Source organism: Manacus candei, unplaced genomic scaffold, assembly GCF_025592945.1.
Source record: "Manacus candei isolate 608988 ecotype Guabito, Panama unplaced genomic scaffold, ASM2559294v1 h1tg000046l, whole genome shotgun sequence".
Lineage (NCBI taxonomy): Eukaryota > Metazoa > Chordata > Aves > Passeriformes > Pipridae > Manacus > Manacus candei.
In genome coordinates, this window is record NW_026138094.1 from 2,093,268 (window position 1) to 2,117,068 (window position 23,801).

A 23,801-nucleotide genomic window follows, 5' to 3' on the forward strand; every position below is an offset into this window, starting at 1 on the left:
AGAGCCCCACTCTCCTCTCCCAAATGCCTGTTCTTGGTGCCTCCTTTGAGGATGTTTATCAAAGAACTTTTTAGTCCCTGCCTCTCTCTGTTTGGGTCAGGACCAAATGAGAGACCCTTCATCATTTTTGTATATGGGAATTAACTTTGATTCTGTCTGTCTGAAGTCTTATTATGGTTTGTAAAGCAATTAAGTGGGATTTAGGACACTTCTCCCAGACAGAACGGCCTTAGGACAGAAAAATGTACTGTATTACTCTGGATATTAGTGCTGTTGCCAGATTTGAGAGGTTTCATTTTATTATTGGTACTGTGCCTATTTTGGGTGGAAGTGTACTGCAAATAGTGTGGGTATTAGACCCACACATAAAATATTTCTCTTCAGATATGGTTAGAAAAATGGGAGTCATTCAGCAAGACATTTACAAAATATATCAAACTGCTTATATGGAAATACTAATCAGAGTTTGTATCCTGAAATACTCTGTACAGCTCATGCAAAACATTATTGAAGGCCACTGTAAACAACACTGTTTTAGTTAAAATGCTGTTTCAAAGATGAAAGATAGATTAAATGAGCTACAGCCTGTATGAGAAATTCCTCATGAGGAATTAATGGTAGAGCTTTTCCTAATCTTTCATGCTTTGGCAAAAAATATTAGCACCATAAAAATTCTTCAGGGGGCAGAGTTGAGGTGGTAGCTGCAGAGTGATCAAAACATAAAAGAGGAACATTTTCCCTTTTTATGGAGAGGCCTCTTTCAAATCTGTCATATGATGGATTTGAAATGAAAGTTTAATGTGCTCGCAGTTTCTCAGACAGCCATCTTTCTACAGCTTCCTTATTAATAACAATTTAATCTTAGCCAGCTCTTGCTTTTTTCTGAGCTCTTGATGATTCATTTATTTGTTTAGCATCAATCTAAGAAAAAATACCCAGATCATAAAGTTGAGGAAGTGTTCCACATTAATAAACCAACGTAAAACCAGTCTCCAATAAATTCTGCAGAAGTGTTTAATCCACAGTTGCTTGAATTAAAAAGCAACAAGTGTAAATAGTGTATAAATAGCAAGTAACCAATGTGACTGGGTTTCATTTTTAACCTGTGTGCAACAGTGTGTGAGCCATAATTTTTCCTCCCAGCCCTGTGTGAGTAATGATGAGGCCATTTACATGGCTGATGTTGTATAAAATCTTTTTCAGCTCATGTTTATGGGGCAGAGACTGTTTTGTGAGTGTGTCAGTAAAGTCTGAAAAGGTGGGAAGTTCTCCCCCGTGACTCAGTCCCTCCAGGTTTGTGTGGGTGCAGCTCTGCCTGTCCACTCAAATCCATAGAGTGTTTTGGACAGGGAGAATTACAAGTCTTAAACTTCACCCATCGAGACTCTTTACAGGACAAGTGGTCCAGGGCCTGTCCTATGTATTTCCTTGAAAGTAAACACTGTCAGCAGTATGGGCTTCTTTCTCACGGGTTCAGAGCTGGTGGTAGCAGCTGCTTTAATCCTTCACCTTTCTACATCTTACATTTTGTCCAGAACCATAAAAAAAAAAATTCTTACAGTGTAGGAAGAAGGAAATGCAATAATATAAGCTCTTGTAAATAAAATTGTTTACTTTTATACCCATTGTATTCAGTTTCTACCTTGTTTTCCTTTAAAAGCAGATTCAATACTATTTAAATTTTTTCTTGCAGAAGTTGGGATGCTAATAATAAAGATTAAACTAATTTAAATTTTAAATTTACAGATTGCACGTGTTTTCATATCCTTTGTTATGAAAAAGTTACTTTGAAAAAGTAGGTTGCTGAGTCCTTTGCCTCTGTAAGAGGTGTGACAGTACTGGTTTGGTGCAGGAGTGATTCATAAATCCCATGTGACTGCAATTCAGCTGTTTGTTAGTTATTAGATAATACATCAGTGTTGCATACCTCTGTTTCTGCATAAGGCAAGCCAGTGCAAGCTGACTTGAAATCACAGACAAACCTGAAAACTGGAGTTGGTTGGTGTTTGAGGACTGATAAAGTCACACTTTGTGTAATGAGCCATTGCTCTTCCATTCATGGATAACTATGGTAAGGACATAGAAGAGACCTAAGTGTGGTGGTATCCAAGCACTGTTTACAGAATTTATCAAAAACCACAATGAAGTCATCTGCTATAAAAGATTTCAGCAATATTAAGCAAATTATATAGTTGGGTAGTCACCAGCAACCCCTCCTATGGGGGAAAAAAGACTTTGAATGTTAAACTTTAGACAAGGACACTGGCAGTGGCACTGTCCCTTCACACAGGATCTTCTGCCCTGTCCTTCTCTGCTGGATTGGCTTTGAGCCTGGAGAGCAGCTCAGTCTTTGGTAGGGTCCAAGGTAGAACTTGCTCTGATACTGATCTGTCCAATTCCCTGGATTTTGTACTGACCCTTTAACCCTTTAACATGTCTATATTTGCCTGCATCTTTGTCTGTAACTATGGAATTTTCACAACACAGGTTTTTTTTCAACAAGGAGGTAGTCAAAGAGGAGTAGTGAAGTGGTTGACGTGCTTTGTGAAATGTTGGCAGTAGTATTGCACTTAAAATCACTTATTTATATACAAGAACAGTGATCCTTGCAGGGTGGTTCTCTTGCTGTCCTTTTCTATCCTAACATGATGTCCCTTTACACTGACATTCTGTGGTGTTTTTCTCCACACAGTCACAATGGTGTTCACTGAGAGGCCTGCAGCAAAAGCAGGAAGACTGCTTCTACTGATTAATTAAGTCAATTCAGATGTCTGGAATATGTACAAACAATTTAAGTTTCTTCTCTAATGTGCATTATTTTGGAATTAATGGCATAAATTTAATTTCCCATCATTTAGGCCATGCATGTAGACTTCTTAAGTTTTTCCCAGTAACATGAATAGTTGTGTGTAGTTTTGAGAGCATTTTAACTGAGTATCACAGTTGCTGGGACATGGCACAGAAAAAACAATCTTTGGAATATCTGGATCCTTGACCCTAAATTTTTGTAAGTTCAAAACTTGTACCTTGAATTTACATTTTAAAACATAAATTACCAAGCAATATACAACCAGGGGTATTAGCAAATTTTGTTGTCTGTTTTAAAGTCTGTATTTAAAAGCAAACTCTTTAGTAATAAATTGGAAAATCTATGAGTTTAGAGAAAGGGTTGTGTCTTTCCAGTGTGCTTAAACAATGTCTGATGTGGTTTCAGCCTCAAGATATTACTATATTTTTAAATAATATATAACCAGTATTGCATACAATTATGCACATATATGTGCAGGAGTTTCTGACCTTAAGGACTTAGTCACATAAACAGATAAAGGAAGTAGGAACCAGAAGGAACAGAAGCACCTGAGCCACTAAAGCAGTGACTTGCCCATGATAACAAAGGGAATGCACTGCCCAGCTGGATATTGGCTCCATACTTTATCCTTCTCTGACAAGTATCTGATTTGCAAGTCACTTTTTCTTATGCAAGAGAGCTCATCATTCCAAACTGTGCTGCAGATCAGGGTCCTGCAGATGTTCTGGCAAAAAAATCCTGTTCTGAAAGGGAAATGGAGGCACTGGCCAAGCGGCTCCATGAAGAATAACTGGAATATTTTAGCAATTCAGGATACTCCTGTATCCCTAAATTGTTTGGTGCTTCTACACTGTGTAATGTACTGATTTCCTGTGTCTGACTCAGTGTTTTGTTCTGCCTAAATCACAAATTAATCGATTCAATGGGAAGAAAGTGGAGGAAAACCACTTCCTTGGCATCTGTACGTGCTCAGCGTGTGCCGCTGCCTCGCTGAGAGTCACATGACCACCTGTGACCAGAGAAACTGTTGGTAAAGTTTTCCAAACTGTCTTTGATTCTCCTTTCTTTTCCTGCAGCACAAACATACAAAGTGTTCAGACAAAGCTTTCTAAGACTGGGTTGCGTTTGGGGTTTTCTTTTTCCACAACCACTAATCCAGTTGTTCCTTCCAACAGCTTCGTCCCTTGGCGTTGGAGAATCCCTAACAGTGTCCTCTGCTCCTCTGGGGATTTGGTTGGGCAGCAGAGTGTGAAGGTGATCTCCTCTGACCCCAGTCCTTGTGTTTGTGTCCCATCCCTGCAGCCCTGCGGAGCCGCTCGGGACGGTCCATCATCAACGGGAACTGGGCGATCGATCGGCCCGGGAGATACGAAGGTGGTGGGACAATGTTCACCTACAGGCGCCCGAACGAGATCTCCAGCACTGCAGGGGAGTCGTTTCTAGCAGATGGCCCAACAAATGAAGTCCTTGATGTCTATGTGAGTCAGTGTTTAGATTAACCTTCCTGATGGAAAAACAAAATGTTCGGTTCATTGTTAACGTGCAACACTAAAATTACATTCAGTACCAATACTTTGTTACTTTAAGTTTGAAACATTGCTTTTGTTATTTTGCACTTGTTTGCCGTTGTTTCCATCCTGCTCCAGGTCATAGGAAATCTAAATCAAGCCTTTTTCCCTCAGAGTTTACTGATCCAGTAAACCCAATTTTACTTGTTCAGTAAAACAGATAAAACATACAAATGTCTGAGGCTTTTTCTTTTCTTTTTTTCTTTTTTTTTTTTTTTTTGTGAACTGGATTTTCTCTGGATACTTATCTATTGAAGCAAAATTGTTTAATTGGAACAAATAGTTTAATTTTATGGTGAACAAGCAAATACCTAAGCCAGACAAGGCCTCTTAAAGAGGGGTACCATCTCAGTTTCCTTTAAAAGAAACAATGCAGAAAACCTATAGAATGTAAGATTTGAAGCAGGGCAGATTTAAAATGAAGCTGTACTAGGAGACTATAGATAAGAGCTATTTGAGAAAGGAAGAGAAAAAGACCAATTGTGTCCAAGAGGGAGAAATCATATTGAAAAAGCTTTGTACTTCAGATGGGACAGGTTTTTAGTTCATCATACTGAAGTAAAAAATCTAACTGGAATTGATTACAACTTATTCAAAGATAAATGGTGTGTTCTTAGATCATACACTCCCACATAGTAAATCAATTTATTGAAAAAAACCAGTTCGGCTGATTATATGATCGTTTCATCCAGCTCTGGCTTTTTTGTCCTTGAGTGCAATATGGGTGGAAAATTGAGTGTACTGGGTCATTTCATAGAAGAATTAATAGTAAGTGCCCTGATTACTAAGCTGGGAAAAGTTAAATGTTGGCAGAGTTATTCCCCATCTGCTATATGGTGCCTTAATAAAGCAGTGCCATAATTATGCTAACGTTAGAATCATTAAGGTTGGAAAAGACCTCTAAGATCATCTGATCCAACTGATCCAAACTTCTTTTCCCATTGATGGCAATGTACAACTGGCAAAAACCTGGAAAAGTAAATGATTGGGCTAGTTCTGCAATGCAGACTCTTATGTTTTTAAAATCCATGTGTCATTGTGCAGTTACAGGGTTTGTGAGCTGAGGCTTGGCTGTAAGTTTTTATTGTCAGCTGATTGATGCCTAATATGTAATGACCCAGAGAGAAAAGGGTCAGGAAATGGATTAAACAGATATTTCCAAAGTAATACCATAAAAAACCTGAAGTTTAAATTTATGATAGTGTAATGTTTTAGTTTAGGCTTAGTCTCTTTCTTTTTCTTTTTTTTTTTTTTTTTTGCTTTTGCAGTGACTCTTAGGAGCTGACATGATGGGCACAGCTTTATCAGTTTGCTCTGTGGCTGCTGGTGTGGATTGTCACATCTCATTTGGCTGGACTCTTATCTGAGATGTTTCTTGTTCATATGAGGAATACTACAATTCATTATAAGATGATAGTTCACTGTCTTTTTTAATGTAGTGTGGGAAGATAAAGCTGGATAGTGCTAGATGAAAGAAAATCAATCATCAGCATGACACAGCCTCTCTTATGGGTTTGAAATGTGTAGCCATGCAGATACAGATGTCTTTCTTCAGACTTTGTCTTGCCTCAATCATGCAATTCTCTTTTCATCCATACTCATGATCTTTATGCTCTGTGTAGCAGAATGAAGAGATTTGCAGATGGGAACTCCAAATGGCTTTCTGTCCTGTTTACCTGAGATCATGCTGTCTTTCTTGCACTCTGAAAATGGAGAGGAAAAAGCTCTCTGATTTACAGGAGGTTATAACAGCAAGATAAAGAGATGCAAGTTCTGTCCAAGTGTGAAGTAAATGTTGCTACAAAGACTCAGGTCCACTAACTCAGAGCAAACTATTCTATCATTGCAGGAATTTTCCTGCAGGAAAACTGGGACAATATACTAATTAGGGACTTCAGCAGTTAAACTCTTTATAACATGTCTGTCAGTTGTTTTGAGAAATGTGATGCTAAAACCATATGAACAACTGGAAAGCTGCTCCTGGAACCATCTAAAGAGCAGAGTCCTGGTTCTGGAAGGGGCAACGTTACTCTTCTGCTGAAGTCAGCTCACAGTTCTTGGTTCTCTCAGGACCAAACACAAAGAGGGTGTATTTTTTGGATAACAAAGTGACATTGGAAGGACCAACCCTTACAAAAAAATACTACAGGCAGTGCATTATTAGATGGTTCAGAAAAGTGAGTGATCTCTGAGGGACAGGTTTTAGAGGAACAGCTATTATACTTGGCAAGGAAAAAGTGATTCTGAAACAAGGAAAAACAAAGGTCTGAATCCCTAGTTGGTATTAATTGATGTGATGAACTTAGTGAAGCCTTGAAGTGTTAATTGTGCTCTGCTGGGTCATTAGGCCATTAGCATAGCATGACTTTTTTCTTTTAGGTCCATGGATTGTCAGAACCAAGGAGCTAGTGCAAGCTCTGCTGTTTGCTTGGAGGTTTTTTGGGTTGGTTTGTTTGTTTTTTAAAAAAGGTACTTGGAGTGTAATCTGAGGCTTCTACCAGACTAATCCCCACTGAGAGTTCAGGACTAAAGCATAAGTATCATTAGAAGCAGTACTGAAGTAATCAAAGCAAAAGTAGTGAAATTAGCAGCTTATGATACCCCTGCATTCCTAGTGTGAGAATGCTCAGGCTCACAGCAACAACATGACAGAAGCCAGTTGGGTATGGAGTGTGCTACTGACAGCTTTAAAAAGCTGTTATAAAGTCAAAGCTTGCTCAGGTCCCATTCTGCCTCTGCTTAAACAAGCACCCAAAGTAACAGGGACTGTCAGAGCCTGCCTGGTGTCAGCTCACATGGGCCTGTGTAGCAGTGCTCTGAAAACACTCAGCTTCACTCTCACATTTACCTTATAGATCCTGCCTGTGTTTCATAATGAGCACTTTGATAGAGTTGTGGCTTGCTGTAAAGCAGTGGGAGTCTGGCTGCACTTAGATTACACCTTCATTGAGCTGCAAATGAGCGTGGAAGGATGCAGGAGGGTTGCACAGGCACTCTTCAGCTGCTGTGACAGGAACGTGGGCCTTTGGAATGTGTTCACCTTTGAGGAGCAGAGCTCATGGCCAGGGCAGCACAACGTCAGTGGTTTTAGCTGGGTGGTTGCTGAGGCTCCAGGGAGTGGTGCCGAGGTGTCTGTGTGGTGTGGGAAGGAACACTTGGATTTGGGAGGTGCCCACGCAGAATAACACGTGTGTGCTCTGTGCATGGGCTCTGTTCAAGTTCCACAGTGAACCTTTAAAAGGTAGAAGGCCAAATGTGTCGATCAGGAGTTGTGGTATTTGTTTTTCTCTGCTTTGTCCCTCCCTTGCTTTCATTTCCTCAGGCATCTGTCAAGCTCCTGCTCTCTGAGAATGTTTTGTTGACCTCAGGACCGTCTCTTCTGCTGCTGAGGCCTGGTATGAGCCTCTGCTGCTCCCACTGCTGAGAGGCACAGCCATGGCTGGTGCAGCCACAGCCCACCTCGGCCCCAAGCATGGCAGTTTGATGTTTTTCGAAGAAGATTTAGACAAATAGTTTTTGTGCCATCATAAGCTGGCTCGGTTTGCAAACACAGTAACTTGTATTTTCTTCCTTGCAAATAGTGACTTGTATTTTCTTCTTTACAAACACACAGTAACTTGTGTTTCCTTCTTGTATTTTCTGGAGACAGTCATTAGTCACTGCTTCTAACACGACCATGAAAAATGATGTTATGTAGCTGAGCAGTTCAAGTTGATATTTAAGTAGTAGTAACAAATGGAAGGACTCAATATATGGCTGTTTTTCTTTTTAGATGATACATCAGCAGCCTAACCCAGGTATCCATTACGAGTATATCATTCCAGGAGACAATGTCATTAGTCCTCAGCTGCTTGCTCACAGGAGGCCAGGTAAAATGCCACCATTTCCTATTATTTAACACATTTGGTTACCCAATAAACTAATGGAGAAATTCATACCATTAAATTCAGTGTAAATGCTGCCATTGATGTGGGAGGGGCCCAGAATTTCACCCTACACGTTGAATGAGATGTCAGCATAGATTTAGTAATTTCAGTGAATTAATACAGGCAAGGATTATTTATACTTTAGCTGGGAATCTGCTCACAGATTTCTGCTTTCAGTAACAGTTCTGTTATCAAAATTTTAGCCATGAGTTTGCATGAGCTGGAGCGTTGTAACCTTCTCTCAGAAATGAAATAAAACATGATTTTTCTTTTCCGAGTGTGAGATAATTTGAAACAACCCTTCACAGTTTCTTTTTCCTCTCCCAACTGGAGAGGATCAAACAGAACAGTGTTTCTGTCCCAAGGCAGAATCTGGGCAGCCCATGCTCCTGCCTGAGCTGTGGATGTGTGCTGTGTGTGCTCTAGGGAGTCCTGAAGGACAGCAGAACATTTGCAAGTGAATTTGGTCCTTGTTTTGATGGTCGTGACTTGCCTTGACAAATTTCTAAGTCTGTTTGCAGCCTGTTTGTAAAGAGGAGCAGCTGGACTGGGCCATGGGGAGGCACAGGATGCAGAGCATGGTACAAAACAAAAGAGCTTTGGGAGATTTTGACACACTGGGTGCATTAACTCTATAGTGTGTTTGGAGAGTCTTGATGTATTTGCAGGCTGAGACTTGGTTATCTTAGTTTAAAACAACACAGTCTTTGCAGGTCACTATTAGGAATTCTCTACATAGCAGATTAAAGCTGCTTCCAAATTTAATGAAACTCCAGTTCTGATTATTAGTGGATCAGAGCATAGACTGACATTTGCATGTGAGGCTCATTCTCATTATTTTACTTTTCTGTGTGTCCATCATCAGGGGAGCCATTGAATGGTCAGTTGGGAATGCCAGAAGGTACAAGTCATGAGGATGAGGATTTGCACAGAGAGACAGACATTCTCACTGGACAGTCAGCTGGAACTTTTCCAGTTATTCAGCCAGGAAGATTTCCTTCTCATCAACCAGAAAACCAGGTGCCTGCTATGCAACAGCCAAGGCAAAACCGAGAACACAACTGGAAACAGGTTGGAAAAACTGAGTGCACTACTACCTGTGGGAAAGGTGAGTGCTTTGGGCACCATGCACAGAAAAGAGATGACTCGTGGGAGGGTTCAAAGGCAAAATGACAAATCTGAAATCTGCGAAGGAAAGCATTCCAGGAAAGGGAGGAAAGCATTCCAGGAAGTTTGTGGGAAGAAGTGTAAACTGCCTATCTGCTTGTCTGGTTGAATAGCATTCCACTGGTGTTCATTTCATTCTGTGCAAGAAAGTTAGGTCTAACCTAAGCAAAATCTTGCATTTTCAGTTCAAAGTTAATTTTCCTGTTTGTGGTTTCTTTCTCAGCCTAATCCTGAGTTTCTGCACTAATCGGGCTCCAATACCAATAAATAATTAGTCGTTCAGAGTTATTTGCTGTAGAGTAGCCCAAAACAACTAAAATCACCCAATTTTTAAGTCAGTGGTTTGGCTTCAAGTGGTTGAAGTGGCAGTTGTTGGTTGTACCTTGACCACTTCTCCTTGGCTGAGTTCATGTACTTTAACTTTTTGTTTACCAAATACAAGCTCACATGTTGGCTCTTTGTAGTAATAGTAGAGTTCTGTCTTTCTGCTCTGGCACGAAAGTTACTTAAAGACTGAGCATTAAATATGAAGAGTAGTCATTTTTGGTGATGTTTAACCTGTAAGCTTTGGCTGATGGATCTTTGCAAAATCCAGATAAAGTGGATGATGTTCTCCTGTATTTACTCTCCACGTAACTCTGAAGTCAGGAGGCTCAGTCTCTTTCCAAAAGCACAACAGAATAACTGCTAGTTTTTTCCTCCTGCCAAGCCTGTATTGTGGCCTCTTAGCTGCATGTTTTTTGAATTGCCTAAATACTTAATGTTTGTACTCTCTGCACTGTAAAGATCTTATGCAGACCCAGGGACATGTTTTCTCAGCCTTTCCTACAGTGCTGTGCTATACTTTCTATATACCAAATACTTCCCATAGTATGACAATGTAAACAGTACAGCATTCAGCTCTTACATTTGGAAATTTGGGATAAAGTCTGTATTTCCTGTTGTCAAGTTATGCTTTTCCTTTCTACGTCAGTGTTGGATGCTACTGTTAGAACTGCAGAGTCTTTTGCAATCCTTCACCTAATTTTCTTCTCCATTTCAGGATCACAGTACCCGATTTTCCACTGTGTCAACAGAATCACTCACGAGGAGGTCCCCGAGGGTTACTGTGACAGCAGTACCAAACCCATCCCAGAAGAGGAGGCCTGCAACCTCTTCCCATGTCCAGCTTTGTAAGATATTACAATTTATGTCAAGTGAAATAAGGCAGTGCCGTTGAGGTTTTGTCTGTGAAAGAGGCTGTTCTGAGCAGGAAACTAGTTTGATCTTCTAAGTACTGTGCCCTTGTGTCAGAAAGTGTAGTGGATTTTTTTCCTTAGTTGTTGGCCTTCTTCCCCTTCACAGTGTTTGGAGTAGGCAAGAGGGAAGTTGGCAAAAGTAAGTGCAGCAGCTCCTCCAAATGTGTGTGATTGTTCAGGCAGGCACAGGCTACATGGTCTCTGTGGGTACATCTTTTATCAAGTGAGAGGTTTCTGCACATACCTGTCTAAAGAAGAGGCTCTGTGGGTTCTGTCACTCCACATTAGATCCAGGTGCTGCAGTGGCCACCTTTTCATTCCTTGGTGTCGTATTTAAAGATGAGATAGTGCTCACAGCAGCTCCCTGGTAAATACCCCCTCTCTTTGAATTGGGTAGTTCTTCAGCTCCAAGACTGGATTCTGAAGTGGTGGTCCTCATTTCCAGCACACTAGTCCAGCTCAGCAGTGATTTCCTTCTGAAATGACACTGTGCATTGCACCCAAAAGGACAATTCATTCAGGGAGCATACCAGGAAAAGGGTTAAACCCAGTTGCCATTTTAGCAATGTTGTCAATTTTCCGTCTCTCTGGTGGTTACACTCCTCAGTTCTCTTCTGAGCAGCAGAATCTCCTTATCCCATGGAGATTTCCAGTGGTGTAAGTGCTGTTACAGTGTCAGAGATGTCTGAAAGCAATTTCCTGGTGTGTATTAGATACTCAGGAATTTCTGAAGCCTTTTACATGGAGATGTCTTCTCTTACCAAAAGCATTTTTCTCACCTTTTTCCTTCTAACAACTCATATTAATTCAGGATAATGTCAAGAATATAAGCAAAGAAATTTAAATATTTAAATACAACTATTTTGCTTATTCTCCACAAGAGTTCTGAAATAAAATATGTGAACAGTTCAGATACTTCCCTTATTTGTGTCTGTCTTCATGCTTGAAATGAAAACTGAAAGGGGAAAATGACGTATTTGTACAAAGGTGACAAAATAAATACAATGAAATCTTGAAATGAGAAGAATAGATCTAGGGATTTTTTTCATCTCTAAAATGAATTGTATTTATTCATTGCTTATCATTTGCTATTTCAGTTTTGCTGATGAATGAATGCCTGGATGCATTACATTACATAATTTTTGTGTTACTGCCATTTTTTAGTGTCTTTGCTGCAGAAAACCTTTACGTTGTACATCTTAAACTTTTGGGAAGTGTCATTCGAGCAGTAATATATATTATAGGTAGAATCTTTAAAAAACCAAACAGCTATTAGAGCCTTAAGTAATGTTTGTAATATGTCTTGAGACCATAAATTGGGCCATCTGTATTCATGGCTGTTATTATGAACCACTGCAGGTGGATTGTGTATACAAGTACATAATTTTGTCTCATAAGAGGTTGTTTTGCAGCACTTTAAGTGCTATTTTATAGGATTCTGTACCAGCATCAGAATCATGTCATTCAAGTTCTGTTAAGATTCAGTGTTAGAGAATTCTTTGCTGAAAAAAAGATGTCCCCTTTTTTTATTTTTCCCTTCAGCTGGGACATAGGGGAGTGGTCTGAGTGCAGCAAAACCTGTGGCCTGGGGATGCAGCACCGCCAGATCCTGTGCCGGCAAATCTACGCCAACCGCACCCTGACGGTGCAGCAGTACCGGTGCCACCACCTGGAGAAGCCTGAGACCACCAGCACCTGCCAACTGAAGATCTGCAGTGAGTGGCAGATCAGGACAGAGTGGACCTCAGTAAGTGTGATTGACTCATTCGGGGCGTAAAACCTCCGAAAAGAGTAAGAATTTTCTTCCAGGTGTCACTAATCAAACGTGAATTTTGGTTTTGTTTGAAACGGGGAAGTGGAATGCTGAAGGCCTTGGAAATAAGTAAATCTTAGTTCAGTAAACCCCTGCTTCACTGTGACCATTAAAGTTTCCTCACCAGAAAGAAGATGAAAAAACACAAACCATGCAGATGTGTCTGTACAGACGTACACAGGCTGTCTGAGCAATGGTTTTTTTTACATGCTGTGTGAGTAGGAGAGTCCTGAGAGGTTTGCCTGAGGTGGCAAACCTATTGCTCTTTCTCACAGCATGCAGAACTCAGCTCCAGGAGTTATTTAACATCACATATGTATTTAGGATAAAGGCAGTAGTGGCTGTTACTGTAGTTGGTTTGAAGCCATGCCAAGACTTTTAGATAAATGTGGATGATACAGTTTTGAGATTTAACTTTTTGGTGTTGCTTACAACAGGTTTGGTCAAGCTGACAACCATCCCAATTACTTTCATGGCCATGGTGTGAAAGAGAAAATATCCTGCTGTATTAAGTGAAGTGATACACAAATCTCTCAGTATTCCATGAAACAAAGCAAAAAACTTTTAGTTGCTGAATTATGGAGGTGGATAGACCATGAAAAATTCTAGCTTAAACCCTCAAACTAAACCTACTTTTTTCTCTCTCCTGAAGTGCTTCCTTGCTCCTACTTCCCCGGCCTGTGCATCAGGCATCAGATACCCAGAGATATCAGGTATCAGGCAGAGATACCCAGAACTGTCAATGTTCTCTGAGGCTGGAGAAAGCAGGAGGAGAAGACCTCTGCTTGGAAGTGGGATTCAGGAGTTGTGTTTCCTTGCATTTCTCTTGCTTCGTATCTGCTTTTATAGGTCAAGATCAAAATGATGCAGGGTATGTCAGCCTGCTACTTAAATACCAGCAGTTCATTTTGATCAGTGCAGTATGACCTGTTGAAGATGGAGTTTTGTGTTTTCCAAATGTCTCAGCGTGCTACACTGTAGAATACCACAGACTGAGCATATGATTTAATATGACTGATGTGTTTTTATTCCCTACTCCTGGCAGTCTGGAATAGTTCTGTATCTCCTGCCTTAGCAGGAATGAATGAGCTGGATGTTCCCAGCTCCCTGATAAGGCACTGCTCAGAGTCCTGATGCACCTCCCTTTTGTTGCAGTGTTCAGTGCCCTGTGGAGTGGGGCAGAGGACTCGGGATGTGAAGTGTGTCAGCAACCTCGGGGACGTTGTTGATGACGAGGAGTGTAACATGAAGCTGCGGCCAAATGACATTGAGAACTGTGACATGGGCCCCTGTGCCAAGAGCTGGTTCCTCACAGACTGGAGTGACAGGGTAAGGCTTCTCTTCAGCTTGTGCTGCCAGATCTTCTAAAACTTAGGGGCATCAGAATTAAAAAATATATATCTGTACAGCCATAAAAGGAGTAATCTTATTTTCCATATTTATCCTTGATCTGTTGAACAGGCAAAAGCAAACAAAAACATAATGATCCCAAGGGCATCTCGAGTTTGTGTTAAGATACAAGAATGCACAGAAAGGGCATGTGGGTATGTGGCCAAACATCTGGATTTAGAATTGGCTCTGAGTCTGAACTTCCCAAAATATTGAGTGTGCTGAGATTTATTATTCTGCCTTGCTTAGGCCTGAGACTCAAGATTCAAACTCTTAAAATTCAAACTCATTCACTGTTTTTTTTAGAGGATGCAGATTTGAGGCCTGATGTCTGGGTTTAAGTTCAAGCCATAAAACAATTATCTTCTAGCTGTGAAAAGAGGGGAACAACTTCCTAAACTCAGGCAAGCTTAATTCAGGCTCCTGTACTTTGTGAACATGGGGGGTTCTTTATTCCAGTGAGTCTCTGCATGAAAGCAACAAACCCAGTGTTGATTGACCTTGTTTTGTGATTTGGCTCAGAGCTGTTGTTCAGTGGTGATATTTCTATGCTGTCATTAAAAGGCTCACAAACATGGGCTAGGAAAAGCTGGGTATTTTGGTCTCTCTTGTGGATGCCTGCCTATCCACTTCATCTGGAGACAAGTTGAACCTTCAGTCTGTAAACTCCTGGTTGCATCTCCCTTTTTTTTTGACAGACAAATATTGTAATTTCTCACTGAAGCTGTAAGATTCCATCCATAACTTAAAGATTTCGTGGTTTAGATCATTTTGTAGCAGTACCTCTGAAAGCTGGGATTGTCGGGCTCATGGGCTGAGCATTAGTTTGGACACTCAGAAGATTTTGCACATGGTTTAAATGCAGAGATGGAACGGGAACTTCAAAAGTAGAACAGGTAGCTGATAATTAAATCACATCATTAAAAAGGCTGGTAGACTCTTGTTACAATTAAAGGCCTGCAAAATTTTCAGCCTCTAGACAACTCAAATAGATTTTATAAAAAACCCAGAAATATAGACTAATAAATCTGTGCTGTTGTCACTTTTTTTCCAGTGTACACTCTGGCATAGTATGGACAGAAAGTTACCAGGTGAAGTATAGGTGTATTAGTGCAAAGGGCAAAGATTTTGCTGTAGGGGAAATGGCAGTGCCTTTTTTTTAAAGTGATATTTTACAAGTAAGAGAGAAAAATACATTCTACCCTCAAAGACATCTTTCTTGAAAAAGCTGGCCCAGCTGCTATCAGCTACTGGTTCCACCACACAAAGCACAGTCATTCCAGTGAAGGTTCTAGCACCATTTGCTTCATTTTTCTACACTAATATTCTGCCCTCTGCAGAATTAAAAGCAGCTTTTGACCTGAAGGTCATAACTGTAGAATGTTATTATGCTTATTTATATGTGTTGAATAGAAGTGAAGCAGGTAATGTGGAAAATGTTGGAGTTTTTTTTCTTACCACAAACATTTTAGGGCCAGAGAGCAAGGAATGGATTTTGTTACCTTCTCAGTTTATATAAGTGTACAGATTCATTTCTTCCAAATGCTTGCTACTGTAGTTGGCATTGTTCACCACCACTTCTGCCAGCAGTGGGTTTGGATTCACAAAGGGGATGTAAGGAACAGCTTATTTCAGGAAAAAAACGTAGATTTGAGCTGGGATATGCAGGATCTTCTAAGATTCACACATACCTCATAACTAGGGTGTTCAGAGGAGCCCCGTGGCAGTGATTCCAGTGGGACTCAGTGGAATAAAGGAGTAGTCAGCGGCTTTGCAAAGTCAGGCCTTTGGCATTAGCTTTCTTATTTTGCCACAAAAGGACTGGTTTTGAGGGTCAGAAGTCTCTCTCTCTTTGTAGAGGGATGTGTTCCTATTGAAAGGCAGGAGGAGAATCCTGTCATGGGATGGAAATGGGCATTCCCAGGTGTATGGGCTTTGCGTGTGTGATTTCCCCAAACAATTCTTTAAGAAGTGCTTTAAGCCAAGCCACACTCCAGCAATAAGCCCAGATCAGCGATGGGCAGCCACAAATGGTTCAGATAAGCAGCCAAAAGTTCAAATGCTTTAAAAAAGCTTGTTCAAACCTCTTGAGTCTGCAAAACTGTGGTGGAAATCTCACAAGAACAGACCTTCTTTGTGAGATTTATTACATGCCTACTTCGAGTCCCAGCTGGAAATACCACAAAACAGTCTTTCCCATTGTATTTTGACATTTCAGCCGTGGCTGGAAATAAGAGGTAAAAGAACTTATCCTAACTTTTGAGAACGTTGGAACTTTGAAATGGTTGAGTTCAAACTTGGTTACAGCCCTAAGAGGAGGCCTGGTCTGTACTTTCCTGAACCCACTTTGCAAACACTTAATGTGTACTGTTGCACATGCAGCAAGCAGAGATTTCCAGAGGGCTGTCAGAGCTCAGTTAAACACGTCCTTTCTCTTTCAGCAAGGGATGGATCAAACCTCCGTGTCCAGATTTATGTGGTACATGGGGCATTACAATATAGCCTTGGTTAATTAGTGAAACATCAAGAAAAATCACAGTAACATAAAAATTACAGTTGTCTTTGCTGCCAACAGATGTTAAATTTCAGGATAACTGATTTGATAACTGTGGTACATATGTGTGCACAATTTGACAAGGGTATTCTTTAACAGTGTTTTAAAAATAGAGCGAGATCTAATTTAGGGATGCTGGAAAGATTTTGGGTTTTCTTATTTTACTGAAACCTTGCAAAGTTTTAATTGATGAAAAAAATCATGCTAGTTACCTTTATTTTCACTGATAGATTCTGTGGTTCTGAATTGGAAGATGATGTCATTAAATTTCCCTAAATGTAACTTTGGCAATATAACATATGTGCACTTAAAACCCTGCAGAGCACATACAGATTTGCGTGTAAAAGTTGTGTTTCTTTCCCAGGGTGGTCTGTTTGTGGTTTTACTCTGTAAATAACACTGGGCTGCCTTCTTGCCATGTTCTCCACTCCTGTTTTCCCACAATGTATTTATGTATTTTATGGCCACCTGTTTCCCCCCGTGGCATCGACCTTCTTGGATTCAGTTTCTGCACACAGTGATTCTTTATATATGAAATTAAAAATCCCTGCATGTTCCTGAAACAATACAGTTCTTGATCTGTGTAATTTTGACAAACAGGTATCAAAGTCCACTGTGTGTATATTACACACACACACTCTTTTACCTGCAGAGCTTATGACATGTGTGGCCCCACTGGTGAAACATGTAAAGGAAGGAGGGAAAGCAATTCATCCTTAGGAAACAAACACTTCTTTTCTGAAAAGTATGTACTCTGTCATTTGTTTGTGACCATGTGTTGATATCCCCCAGGCTCAATCTTGAGAGAAATAGAAATTTTTACCCATTTCAATGGGAAAGATTGCAGGTTAAAAGTCTGTAGTAGCAAAGTGAGACCAATCTTATTTGTCTGTGCCTGTCTTTATATTTATTGCTCTACCTTGAGTATAAATAAGAGAATTAACTCAAGTTTCGTGGCTTTGACTTCTGCATGATCTTTAACCTCTTTTGCCTATAGAGGGTCTGGACAACCTTTTGTGATATTTTTATGTGCATTTTTAGAAAGATGGCTTCCTGTCTGCTAATTCTCTAAAGATGTCACACTGCATTAAAACAGCACAGCTCCACCAACCAGCATCCATTAATCAGTGGAGTAAATCTGGTGAACCTTACTGAACTCAGCAACAGAATGGGATTGATGGGAGCAGATGAGATTCTTGCAAACATTTCACATGACTGATTCTTTGACAGCTCTAATTGCTGGAAAGTTTACTTCTCCTGTGGGTCAGAAGTGGGAAACTGCATTCTCCTGATTTACAGCAATGGGAGGCTCACCAATGTTTCCTTGCAACTTCCAACTGGAGCATTCCCTTCTCGCAATTTTGTTTATTCCTCATTGCCATCTCCTCTGTTCATTTGTTTCTCGTTTTATGTTTACGGCCTACTTAGAAAAGAAGCCAAAATACAAACAATTCTTAGATGTTAATGAGATTCTGCGGCCAAAATAAAACCTTGGGAAGAAAGAAAAAATGCTGCCCATCAGGGAACATAATCAAAACAAACCAAACACATGCTCTGGATTTCACTCTTCATTAAAAGGAGTAATGGCAATGCTTCTGTAATAATCTGCCATAAGAGAACTGTAGTGAAAAGAGAACTTCATAAAAATCAGTGCTTTATTCCTCACAATTCTAAAACATTGCCTAATAGGTTTGAGTGGGTTTGCTGAAGAGTCAGATGAGGAACCACCAATGAATACTGTACCTTACACTCTTCTTTCACTATTTTTTATTTAATTCTGGGTAGTTCACTTAAAATCTCCTGAATCCTGGGGGGAAAAAAAGAAAAAAAAAAAAAACAGGGGAAAAATTTACCATGCAGCTTGTGCAAGAGTTCATTATTTTTTATTACCACTGTTTATTTGTTTTCAGTATAAAATCAAAACAAGATAAAATAGCCCTTTTCATTGATTTCATGTGGAAATCATATGGAAATAGAAGGTTTGCATTCTTTATGTATGAATATGTAACACACTTCATAACTTGAGATGAAACACAGTTGTGATAGAAGGGGGGCCAAGACCTGCAGAGATTTGTGTTTCCTTCTCTAGAGCTGATCTGGCTGTGCCACAGTTCAGCTGCTGCACATGAAGATCAGCAGATCAAACCTGCAGGGCAGGAGGAGCCTTCCCTGTGTCCCCGGGAGGTTGGCAGGGCAGGGGAGGTTGGCAGGGCAGGGGAGGTTGGCAGGATGGGGGAGGTTGGCAGGGCAGGGGAGGTTGGCAGGGCAGGGGAGGTTGGCAGGGCAGGGGAGGTTGGCAGGATGGGCTCACGAGTGGCAGGCAGGGCCGAACCAGGGGCCAGATTATCAGGCACCATCACAGGGATGAGGAAGGGCCAAGGGGAAGCTGGAAGTCAGTGCAGGGACAGTCACCGGGGTCAGACACAGCCCAGGGATCCTGGGGCAGGTCTGTGGGAATGGGGCAGTGCCAGGGTCAGGCTGGGAAGTGAGTCCAAGGGTGAGGGATCACTGAACCCCAGGCTGTGGCTGGGAAAAGGCACATCTCTGAGCATGGACCAGAGCTGAGGTTAAATGGAGACCCCGGGCCATGAGCAGGGGGTGGGTGGAGGCCCCAGGAGAGGCTGCTCTGGTGCATTCAAGCCCTGAGAAGTCCTTACAGCTCTCAAGGCAAATAATATTTATTAAATGAGCCAGAGTAGTGAGGAAGTCTGTTCTGTTCCCTCACGTTAACTACTCCTGAGAGCATCAGTATTGTGTGAGTACCAACAGTGTAACCTACTGCATATAAAGAAAGTTACTGTGTATGTAAAAGCAATCATGATCCAGCTGAAAGACTAAGGCTGTATTTCAGAATGTTTGTTCCCTTGGAAGGCTGCCATGGAAGTGTGAGACCGATCCAGCACCTACTGTGTGCATAGATGCACTCTGAAGGGGAACAGTTCAAATCTCGCTATCAGAAAATGCTCTGGCAATACATGAGGATATTTCTTGCTACAACACACCCCTTTCTTTTTCGTTTTTTTAAGAAATCAAGGCAGCTCTCAGTGGTTTTACATCCTTTGAAAATCTGCCCCAGTCTTGGAACTGTGGCCAGAAGTGAGCTTCTGAAACACAAGTCTGAGTTAATTATTGGGAAAACAAAGGTTACATAATCTGTCCAAAATCCCTTCTGAAATGTGTTTTCTCAGAGTAGGTCAAATAATGCTAAGGAGTTTCATAAATGTATTGGAAATGTAGATCTTCATTTTTGTTTTTTGCAGCAGTGTAACATCAGGAGGATGACTGATAAAAATCTTTACTGCTTTGTGGGAAATAATTAAGATGGTGAAGGTTAAAGTGTGGTACATAGAAATCCTACACAAATGGGAATGTTTTACTCAAACTCAATTGGTTGTTATTTAAAAATTTAATTAATGCCAGCAGTGATACTGAGACCTGAGTGAAAGGGCTCTGGAGGTCCAGGAGAATTCCTGCTGCCACTCTCCTGTGGTCTGTTGCCCCATTTGAGGGTAATGAGTGGGGCTGGCACGTTGATGATGGGCAACTGGCACTGTTTAAGAGGATTTTTTTGCTATACCCATGTCTTGTAGCTCGGACAAAAATCCAGGCTTCCACTTGCAGTTTTCCAAGTTTGCAGGAACTAGCCTTATTTTCCTGGACTGCTGTTCAGTTGTTTTCTGACAACTATCAGAGCCCTGAATGAGGGGGTTTTATTTTTAGTTTTTAATGGGTATGGAAAGCTTCTGAAATTGAACTCAGGAGGGAAGGACCTCAGGAAGAGGAAAAATGGCAGACTCCTTAAAACACAGACAGAGGTTTCTGAGGAATTTGTGCCAATTAAAACAAGACTGTGAAACAAAATATCTTTAATAATAGGACCAGAATAAAGTTGCAGCTTGTGAAAGTTCCTCATGTTTCACAATGTTAGGTTATGGCAGTTGCTATGTATTAATGCAACAAATCAATGGCACCAAATTGAAAGTAGTGGGTGTGTCAGTTGTGAAAACCAAAGGGGAGGATTCATTATCCAAACTCTCCCTACTCCCTGCCTTGCACTTTGGAAATCCATGGCTTTCACATAGAAGATTTTTACTGAAAAGAAGAAAAAAAAACATGAAAAAACAAATACATAACATGAAACACTCAGGTTGAAGTTTGCTTTGTAAATTCTTGGAGGGCAGTTAATCTGTAGTAAAATATTGCAGCAGAGGGTAGGACAGCCCTATACCTTCCCATTTGGTATTTCCTTTGTTATTTGATATGCAAGCCTAGTTCCTACATAATCACTTAAAAGGTAAGACTGTGGAGGTTTTCTGGATGACTGTATAGGCTAAACTTGTTCCCAGCTCTGGTTTGCAAAGCAGAAAAGCAAATTATGTTGTCAAATGAAAATTAGTTAGAAATAAGAAAAGTGCTGTGCTTAATGTGATTGAATATACTTGCCAAGGATGAAAGGTGAGCAGCCACAAGATGTGTTTCTGCACAGTGGTCTGAGTGGTGGCCATCGAGGGGGGCTCAGCAAGGCCACATTACCTGAGAGAGGGCTGTTTGCCATGGGTGTAGTGTAGTCTCAGTTTATATAAACAGGAAAGTGGCAACTACTGGCACATTTACATCACTCTTGTGTTTTCAAGATTTTGCCACTTTACTTTGAAAAGGCCTCCTTAGCCATGAAATCTGGTTTGCTGAGGAGGTAGGTCTGTTTTACATATCTGGGTGAAAGTGGACTATTTTCACAGAATCACCAATAAAAAAGGTTCATTATGTTACTTATAGGCATCATTTAGGCAAAGTTTAATTACTTGATCTTGCAGATGGAGAAAGAAACCTGAATTTCTAGTTTTTCCGAAAGTGTACTTCTGTTTGTTAAAAAATTTGCTTTACAGAGTTGTATCACTTGTTAGTTTTGTAGGCATTCCATTTCAGTAAAGCTTTGCTATCCTGTTTGAACATCTTGTGAAAGGAATCAACTTGCTGATAGGAAAAACATTTTTCTATTCTGTGTCTGTGAAATAAATGTAACATGACTAGATGTTTCACACAGGTTACAGGTGTTGCTCAGTGAGTAAAGAGCAGTTTACAGCCAATTGTATTTTCAGTCACTGGTCCCTCTTGAGAAGCTGAGTGACTGTATCTGTTCCCCTTGTTGTTAACAGTGGTGCTGGCATGGCATCTGCTGTCCTGTAGTTGAACTCCTGGCAGTGAACCCTGACACTATTACCAGTGGCAGCCAAATCAAGCTGTGGTCAACTCTGTGTCTGATTACCAGCTTTTTGAATCATTCTTATTTAATAAAGTTTAAAAAGTGCTCCAGTGCAGAGTTATGTTCATCCACAAGGAATGTGGTGTTCATTGTGGAAGAAAAACACAGTTTCTCCTAATTTCATGGTATGTTAAACATAAAATCTGAAATAGCAATCAAATGCATCCTTTTCTCCTATAGATTGCATATTTACTCGTGGTTTTCTTTACATGTGTGATATAACTGCTGTGTTTAAATTCCATTATATACATATCTTTCAGTGAGCTGCACATAGGTTTTTCTTTATATTAATGGTCCAGCCACGAAAGGGAAGAGTAAGAAAGAATTAAGCAACAAAAGAACAGTCTAACACAGGAATTTCTTACTTCCTTGGCATATTTCTGGTTTTTAAATGTCAGTCGTTTGATGCTGCCTAGAACAGTGGAATATCAGAGATTTCCTGCTGCAGTAGATAAAAGAGCAAACTCTAAGGGCAAAAATGGAATTTATCCTGTATGATTTATGGATGACATGCATACAGTCTCTGAATATGTGACATAAGACTCTGCATATCACTATTTAGTAAGTGCTTTCAGAATTTAGCAGTGGAACTTTGAGAATGGTAAATGTTAGTTACTGGAAAGTCATAGCATTAAAAAGCAATATTGAATGTACCTAAAATTCTATGGCTACCTCTTTTAAGACTAATTAACAATTTACAATTGAAACAGGTTAGACAAAAACTACTGGTAGTTAACAGTTAATTGCTGTTGATTTACCTCAATCTTTTGAAACCACCTGTCAAAAAAATTTATATTTTTCTACTCAATTGTGCTGTCATATTTTGTCAACTTGTGGAACATCCAGGATGTGCTGCACAGTCATTTTACTCCCAGTGCCACAGCCCTCAGAGTCTTCCTTGCCCTTTCAAGCAGTGTGAGATCCACCTGGCTGACAGCTTGAAGTGGTCAGAGGAGAAACTCAGAGAACAAATCAAAGGCTGAAATAGGACTGCTGTCTGAAAAGCCTTAAGAAAGAGATGTCTTTCTTAACTAATCCTTTCATTTTTGACTGTAAAGACAGGTACTGCTTGTGCTTTCGAAAGTGTGAAACTGTGAGACGATTTCCTACAGCTGAATGACAAGTAAAAAGAAGTGACTTTGCCTAAACTACTTTCCGTTTGCCCGCAGTGCTCGGCAGAGTGCGGGGCCGGGATCCGCACCCGCTCCGTGCTCTGCATGACCAACCACGTCAGCAGTTTGCCTCTGGAGGGCTGTGGCAACAACAGACCCTCGGAAACGACCCCCTGTAATAACGGACCCTGTGCTGGTAAAGTGGAGTGGTTTGCTGGGGGCTGGACACAGGTGAGCCAAATGCTGTATCTGACATACCTACTGGTTTTCTGCTGGTATTTTAATTTAAAACTCGTATTTTTGTGCAATAAAGGTGTGTGCCATAAGGTATTTCTGCATCTCTGTGGAATATTTGGGTATTTTTTCCTGTATTTTGCTCAGTTGATGTTCAGTAATTTTCAGCACCTGCTGTTGTGTTTTTTTTTTATTTTGATGAAAATAAGATTTTGTTCTTTTCTTCTCTGTACTTTTTTTTTTTTATTTTTCATCTCCTGACCCAATGTATTTATAAAATGGAAGATAACAGAATGCTGCTTAGCATATTCAGGTGAACACTAAAGCAACAGATTTGCATCTTTTAAAGTAAAGCCTTTGTGATCATGCATGCATGCAGGGAGATATATACATATATATATATATATGTATATGGGATTTCCAAGTAAATAAGACAAAAACTAATGGTTAACCCCAAAAGTTATCTTCAGTACTCTGTTAGGACAAGCAAAAGAACCAAACTTGGTTAGTGGCCTGTATCCTGATGCTCTTTCCTCAGGGTAAATTCTTCCCGTTGTCCTCATCTCAGTAGCCCTTCAGGAGCTGTCACTTTGTGCCCAGGCATTTCTGTCCCTTGCTGAGGGCTCTGGCACAACCTGGAGAGCTTTTGAGAGTGTTGGTGCCAGCCCTGGCTGGAGCTGGGCTGGTAACTCACTGCCCTGCAGATTCTGAAACCCTTCCAGCTGAGA

The 23,801-nt window shown here is 40.6% G+C and overlaps 1 protein-coding gene across 8 annotated transcripts in view; it reads left to right on the top strand.

Annotated features, from left to right (window-relative positions):
• Positions 1-23,801, top strand: part of THSD4 (thrombospondin type 1 domain containing 4) — a 304,090-nt gene that overhangs the window by 269,754 nt on the left and 10,535 nt on the right. For all 8 annotated transcript variants that reach the window (XM_051796399.1, XM_051796397.1, XM_051796396.1 and 5 more), the window contains 7 exons: positions 4,112-4,287; positions 8,150-8,246; positions 9,169-9,411; positions 10,513-10,642; positions 12,251-12,455; positions 13,677-13,850; positions 22,897-23,070. In XM_051796399.1, the coding sequence (XP_051652359.1) occupies positions 4,112-4,287; positions 8,150-8,246; positions 9,169-9,411; positions 10,513-10,642; positions 12,251-12,455; positions 13,677-13,850; positions 22,897-23,070 (1,199 nt within the window). The remainder of the gene's footprint in view (positions 1-4,111; positions 4,288-8,149; positions 8,247-9,168; positions 9,412-10,512; positions 10,643-12,250; positions 12,456-13,676; positions 13,851-22,896; positions 23,071-23,801) is intronic.